The 7700-nt window shown below is 38.6% G+C and overlaps 1 protein-coding gene across 1 annotated transcript in view; it reads right to left on the bottom strand.

Annotated features, from left to right (window-relative positions):
• The window catches only part of FAM169A (family with sequence similarity 169, member A), an 87113-nt gene that overhangs the window by 42158 nt on the left and 37255 nt on the right, over window positions 1-7700 (bottom strand). The window contains exons 6-7 of the mRNA XM_006874399.1: window positions 1326-1454; window positions 631-743 (exon numbers count right to left, since the gene is read on the bottom strand). Of these exons, the coding sequence (XP_006874461.1) occupies window positions 631-743; window positions 1326-1454 (242 nt within the window). The remainder of the gene's footprint in view (window positions 1-630; window positions 744-1325; window positions 1455-7700) is intronic.

The raw sequence follows: 7700 nt of genomic DNA, 5'->3' as shown, positions 1-7700 counted from the left end.
ACTCCATGGTACTTAACAACAAGTATATTGTTGGAGTACTGGTGTGGTGCTGCGGGTTAATGCACTGGACTGCAAGGTCAATTTAAACCTCAAGGTTGGAAGTTCAAGCTCACCAGCTACTCCTTGGAAACCCTATACAGGGTCTCTATGTTGGAACCGACTTGATGGCACTTAACAACAACAGTATATTGTTGGAGTCCTGGTGTGGCACCATAGGATAAGCACTCTACCTCAAGATTGGTTTGAACTGCAAGTTCGGCAGTTCAAAGTCACTAACTGCTCCTCAGAAACCCTATACAATAGTCAGAACCGACTCGACAGCATTTAACCACAAATATATTGTTATAATCATATTGTTAAGAAAATGCAGATTATTTTTAAAATGAAATAAAACCCTTAGTAATGCTGAACTTTTTGGCAATATGCTGGAAATCATAAATTATCTGGAACAAATTCTATTTTCTTCCTAAATCACCCATTAACAGATGGTACCAAGAAAACTAACACAGTAGCAATTAAATACACTGGTTAAATGAACTATAACATTTAAAAATTTTAAAGAATAAGCTAAATCTACTTTTAAGAAACACATAAACACGATTTCCTGCAACAAATACATAGTGTACCTACAGTTAGCTGCACCTCTCCAGGCTGACTGTCCCCAGTGCCCGCTTCATATTCAGGTACAGATCCAAGACCATATTCTCCTGACATGGGTCTTTTTGCTTCATTGTGAGAAACTGCTGCGTAGAGAAGAATTTTTAAAATTGCAAACCAATCACGATTTGGTTTTAATTATATCACTGCCTGCACTCATGTTTATAAAAAGCTTTGAAAGAGCCTAGAGAGAAGGGTGTTGAAAATCCAGGTATGGGAAGCTCTCTTCATTGATATCATAGAGAAAACTTGCGACTTCATAGTCTTAAACAGTTATCTGTGATTTTTAGTCATTTTAGAGCGAGATACAAGGGGACCTCAAAAAGTTTGTGGAAAAATGGAACTAAAAGGTAATGGAATTTTCCCATGAACTTCTTTGAACTTCTCTCATATATGAGATTAAGGGGCTACTTATGATTCCAGATACCTATTCAGACTATTTCAATAATCTGTGTCTATTTCTTACTCATCGATTTCTACTATGTTGCTAAATTAATGGGGCTATTCTATTTCATTAGGTGCTAACACTTAATGAAAATTCAAACTTCAGACAGAGGGTCTGGTACAGGTCACATTACGCTCCACTACTACTCTACACTGAATGATAAAACCTCTGTTTGATGCTTCTTTTTCCGTGGCACTTATGTAAAGGCTGAAAGCATTCTTACCTGTCATTTTAAGTGATTCTCTCTGCAATGCCCGGCTAACTGGTATTCTCTGGTACCAGTGTCCAACACCTTCAACTTCCCAAAGGAGTTCATGATCTCCAGGATACTTCTCCAAGTACTGCTGGCAAGCTGGAAAACACCAGTCCAGTATAAGCTTGATACCACAGTAACACCAAGGCAACTCAAGAAAAGAAAATTCTACAGCAGCTTCATTTATGAATGTTGTTGTTGTTAAGTACCATGGAGTCAGTTTCAACTCATAGAGACCCTGCACAGGGTTTCCGAAGCTGTAAATCTCTACAAAAGCAGAAGGCCTCATCTTTCTCCCGTGGAATGGCTGTTAGTTTTGAACTGCTGACCTTGACGTTGGCAGCCCGACTCGTAACCACTATGCTACCAGAGTAAAACTCCTAAGGTTTATTTTATTACTATGGATTGATTATGATTCTTGAAATCTGCTAGGACAACTTTCTAGTCCTTATTTATTCCCTCTCTAACAGCTGAGAAAAAAATTAGTAAATATTAGCAATATTTAGTTAATCTTTTAAGACATAAAAAAATGAACAAATACAAGAACTCTGAGAATCAGTCAATGGAGTGACACCACCAATTCTCACCCAATTAATCTCTAAATTCCAATTTCAAACAAAATCCTAACAGGGATTGTTGTTAATGGAATGTGACAAAATTTTAAAACAAATTCAAAATGAAAGGGTCAAGGAAGACTATTCAGGATAATTTTGGAGGTGAAAAATAATTGCAGGAGACTTGTCAGTATCAAGTACATATCACGAACCATTATCCAGCCACAGTACTTAGAAGAGTTTTTGTACAGACATGTAAGCACCACTAGTCTGTCAATATGTCATACTGTGGTAACCTGCATGTTGCTGTGATGCTGGATACTATGCCACTGTATCTAAAATACCAGCAGAGTCACCCATGATCAACAGGTTTCAGCAGAGCTTCCAGATTAAAAGACTAGGAAGAAGGAGAGGCTGACTACTTCTGAATGTTCTGCCACTGAAAACTTGGATGAAAAGCAGATGAACATTGTTAGATATAATGCCGGAAACTGAAACATTATGAATACCACCAGAACACTGTTAGATACAGTGCTGAGAGAAGAGCCCTTCAGGTTAGAAGGCACTCAAAATATGAATGGGGATAACTGCCTCCTCAGAAGAGGCTTGACCATAACGACACGAATGGAGCAAATCTTTTGGAACCTTCATTTGCTGATGGGGCACAACTCAACTCAAAATGAGGAGACACAGCTGCAAACATCTATTAATAATCGGCACATGGAATGTATAAACAAGAACTGTTGATCGTGGACGTGTAGATAAAGACTGTACTGCAGTTATCCTCTGTGCTGACAAAGAAGTCCACAACATCGTCAATCTTCCAAGACAAAGTTCACCAACGTCACGAGGAATCATCTCATTGCATCTCGTCTCATCACACCAGATCGCGGTCATTTCCCCACTGTGTGTTAACACTTTCTCAGCATGTTAACATGCTCCCAGCCTGCCTGGCACTGACTGGCCTTTGAGTCACCACACTACAGGCAGGTGGGCCTTGGAAACCCAACAGGAAGCAGATGTGTCTGTCCCATCATGGCACTCACATGTGTCCTAGCTCATAATCGACATTCCTTGCTTGTTCCTCAAAATTGACGTTTTTATTATTATTCACTTAATTTATGTTGCTATGTAAACGGCCCCTATATTTATTGAATTTTGAGTCCCGCCTATGGTTGCCTAGACAGGGCCAGACCAAATGATTTTGGTGGTTAGATGCTCCCCATGCCTGGCTCTACACCCGACTTTGGTGAGTAGGGTCTGGAATATTAAAAGCTCAGGAGCGGCCCTCTATGGTGCAGCTACTGGTCTCTCCATGTACAAGGTAAGAAGAGTGATGAAAACTGAAGACATTTGGAATCAATGAGTCCAACAGATTGAAGGACCATGTGAACATCAGTCTCCATGGTTCTGAGACCAGAAGAACTAAATGGTTCCGGCTACCACTATCAACTGCTCTGAAAGGGATCACATGAAAAGATCCTGAATACAGTGGGAAAAATTATGGAACTAAACTCAAAATTATTTAAAAAAAAAAAAAAAAATGATCAGGCTTACTGGTGAGAAAGATACTGGAGGAACCTGAGGCTATGGTCCTCAACTACCCCTCAGGTCTAGAAGGAAGTCACCTGTGACACAGTTTTCAGCCAAGCAGTAGACAGGCATGTTGGGCAGATAACACCACTAGTTAGGTGTGCTCACAGTGGAATAATGGTCAACCACTCCAAATCAAAAGGGCAACATTTACCTAAAGGACAAATGTGAAGGGATGTGAAGGTTGGTGGAAGGAAATGGGAACCATAGAGAGGAAGCCGGATGCCTATTGTTGCATTCATTGAGATGAAACAAAGTGCATGGTTTGTGGAATGTAAAACTGATGATCTTTGCTGTAAACCTTCATTCAATTCACAATAGTTAAAAAAAAGAAAAAGAAAAAGAAAGTGGTACGCTAAAGTCTAATAATTACTTTTCACTTTTAAATGATTCTTACTCACAAAAGTATACAAATAATAAAATGAAACACATAGACTCTCCTCTCTAAATTGATGGAAAAAGTAAAGAACGCGAACCCACCAAGATTTTATATACAAAAAAAGAAAATAAATGATATAGACCTGAAATTTATTTGGCATTCAAATTATTTATCATTAGAATCCTAGGACAAAGTATGGATTAAGAGACTGACTGCAATGTATCTCTTCGCATACTTTCCCCCAAATTTGGTAAAGTGTACTTGGACTTTGAGGATAGAGAGGAATTCACACCAATATTAGGCAAGGGCTAACGGTGCTTCTCCTACTCTCATCTATGGGTCTAGAGAGAAACTATGATTCAAGATGGCCATGGAACATGTGGTTCCTGCTTGCTTTGATATTAAAAAGGGAAGGATTCGGCTATACAAATGGGCAAAGAACACAGGAAAAGATATTTAGCATCATTAGTCATCAGTGAAATGATTATCAAAAGTGAGATACTACTTCAAACTCACCCAGATACCTATGAGCAGAAGAATGGGAAAGCTAAGTGTTGGCAAGGATGTAAAAAAACTGGGCCTCTCATTCATAACTGGTAGGATTCCTTGCAACAACTGTGTAAAACAGCTTGACAGTTTCTGAAAAAATTAAATACAGAATTACATGAGCTAGGATTTCCACTCCTAGGTATATACCCAGTGTCATGAGAAATGGAGAAAAGACTGAATTTGCCAAAGACTTCATTTTGCTTGGATCCACTATCAACACTCATGGAAGCAGCAGTCAAGGAATCAAGACATATTGCAGCATTAGGAAAATCTGTTGCAAAATACCTCGTTAAAGAGTTCAAGAGCAAAGATGTCAGTTTGAGGACTTAGGTGTGCCTGACTCTACCAATGGCAATTTCAATTGTCACATTACGCATGTGAAAGTTGGACCGGGAATAAAGCAGACTGTAGAACAATCGATGCATTTGAGTCATGGTGTTGAAGAAGACTGCTGAAAGTACCAGACTGCCAGAACAAACAAATTTAATCTGACTTGAAAGTACAGTCAGAATGCTCCTTTAAAGTGAGACTGGTGAGACTTTGTCTCTCACACTTTGGACATGTTACTAGTGGAATCAGTCCCTGGAGAAGGACATCATGCTTCATAAAGTGGAGGGTCAGCGAAAAAGAGCACAACCCTCACTGAGATGGACTGGCACAGTGGCAGCAACAATGGGCTCAAATGTAACAACTGTGAAACACAGGGCAGCATTTCCTTCTGTTGTGCATAGGGTCACTATGAGTCGGAGTGACTTGATGACACCTAACAACGAAGAACTGAAAGCAGAAACACATACAGAGAAACTTGCACACCAACATTCACTACACTTCTCACAATAGCCAAATGGTGGACACAACCTAGAAGTCTATCAAAGGAAGAGCAAATACACAAAATGCAATGTATCTACACAATGCAATATTACTCGGTCATAAGGAAAAATAAAATTCTTATGGATGAATCTTGAATACAACATGATGACACAGGCACAAAGTGACAAATATTGTTTGTTTCCTCTTCTATGAAACATCTAAGAAGCTCCCACTTTTATGAACTATCTAGAGAAGGCAAATGCATAGAAATCAAAGTTTACTAGTAGTTACCAGGGATGGGAGCTGGGGAAAAGAGGGAATTCTCACTTTAAGGGCACACTGAACTTGTGTTAAAGGACATGAAAACATCTGAAAATGGATAATGGTGATGGTTACACAGCACGGTGACCACAATTAGTGTCCCTGGATTGTACATGTCAAAAAACATTTTTAAAAATCATTTGGTTCCTGCTGTTGTTGTTAAGTGCGGTCAACTCATAGCAACAATGTATCATTGGGTTTCCAAGGAGCAGCTGGTGGGTTTGAACTACTGGCCTTGAGTTTAACAGTGCAGTGCTTATCACCAAACCAGGATTTTTACCACAATTTTAAAAATAAAAAATAAAGAGGGAAAGGGCCTGTAATATTTTCAAAGAAAATAAACATTTGGTAAAATAAAATCAATGGCAAATTATATCTTATTAAGTTTCCAAATAAATTATTTTCCATGCATAAAGTTTAATTTTGTTAGGAACACAATAGTTGTATGAGTTAACAATTGCAAAAAGGAATTAACTAACACTTTTAAAAACATTATTATACCCTATATACATATAATTGAATACTTAACAGCATTAAACATGAATAAAAAGAACTAAATGATTCAACCTAGATCATTCTCATAAATATAAAGCTAAGTGAAGAAAGAAAACTGAAGAAAAATTTAGAGTTTCATACTGTTTTTAGTTTTAAAATATGCAAAACAACACAATATATTGTTGTTAAACACCATGGAGTCAGTTTTGACACATAGCTACCCTGTATAGGTTTTCCAAGAGCAGCTGATGGGTTTGAACCACTAACCTTTTAGTTAGTTGTCCAATGCTTATCCAACAATGCCACGCCAACATATTGCTTAATCAAAAGTGTAAGAAATACGTGGTGCTAAACTCAGGATACTGCTGTTGTTGTAGTTAAATGACGCAAAGTTTGTTCTGACTCATGTTGTTGTTGTTAAGTGCTGTCGAGTTAGTTCCGACCCATTGTGACCCTGTACAGGGTTTCCAAGGAGCAACTGGTGTGACTGAACTGACAACCTTGCAGTTCAAACAACTTTGCAGTCCAGCGCAAAGATGCCACACCAAGAAGCTTTAATAGGGTTTCCAAGGAGTGGCTGGTGAATTTGAAACACCAACTTTGGTGTTCAAACCAACCTAACAGTCTAGTGTCTATCCTACAGCTCCATACCAGGACTCCAGATCCAAGGCAGTGCGTATATATCAGGGAAGGGAAGAACCTGTATATATGAGAACCTGTATATATGAGGCACTCTGTTGCCTGAGTATTTCTCACATTACTCTTTATACCTTTTTGTATGTCTGAATTAAATTCAAAAAGCTACAACATGCACACATGCAAAAAAAAAAAAAGCACTTTTAAAGTAGGCAAAGGATTTAAAAGATCATTTTACCAAAGAAAAAACAGTTTGTCAACACATGAAATGATATTCACCAGCATCACCCATTGTTGTTCTTGTTAAGTGTCATGGAGTCAATTACAACTCTGAAACCCTGTAGAGGGTTTCAGAGGAGTGACTAATGGGTTTGAACCCCCGATCTCATGATTAGCAGCTCAGTACTTATCCTACAGCACCACACCAAGGGTCCTAGTACTCATTAAGTAAACACAAAACAAAAACTGTAATGTGATGCTGCCTCTCTAGGATGGCTGTAATAAAAAAGACAAACTACAGTTCTACTGAGGTGGTGAAGGAGCTCTGGTAGTATAGTGGTTATGAACCAGGCTGCTAATTTCAAGATCAGCAGTTCAAATCTATGAGCGGTTCCATGGGAGAAAGATGAGGCTTCTACTCCTGTAAAGATTTGCAGCCTTGGAAATCGTATACAGGTCGCTATGAGTCAGAACCGACTTGAGGGCACTTAACCACCACCAGTGAGGAGGTGGGAATGCAAAATGGTGGTGGGAATGTACTTTGCACAACCGTTTGGCAGTTCTGCAAAAGGTTAAACACAGTTATTATATGACTCAGCAACTCCATTCCTACCTATGTCCCCAAGAGAAATAAAAACATATTTGCATAACACCTGGACATAAATGTCCACAACAAGTCAAAAAGTAGAACAAACCTAAAAATCAATCGACTATTGAACAGATAAAAAAATGCAATAGTACTCAGCCATAAAAATACATAAAGAACTGATTCATACTACAACATGAAAG

Source organism: Chrysochloris asiatica, unplaced genomic scaffold (assembly GCF_000296735.1).
Source record: "Chrysochloris asiatica unplaced genomic scaffold, ChrAsi1.0 scaffold00275, whole genome shotgun sequence".
Classification (NCBI taxonomy): domain Eukaryota; kingdom Metazoa; phylum Chordata; class Mammalia; order Afrosoricida; family Chrysochloridae; genus Chrysochloris; species Chrysochloris asiatica.
Note: the sequence above shows the minus strand (reverse complement) of the source record. Positions and strands in the feature narration are given on the sequence as shown.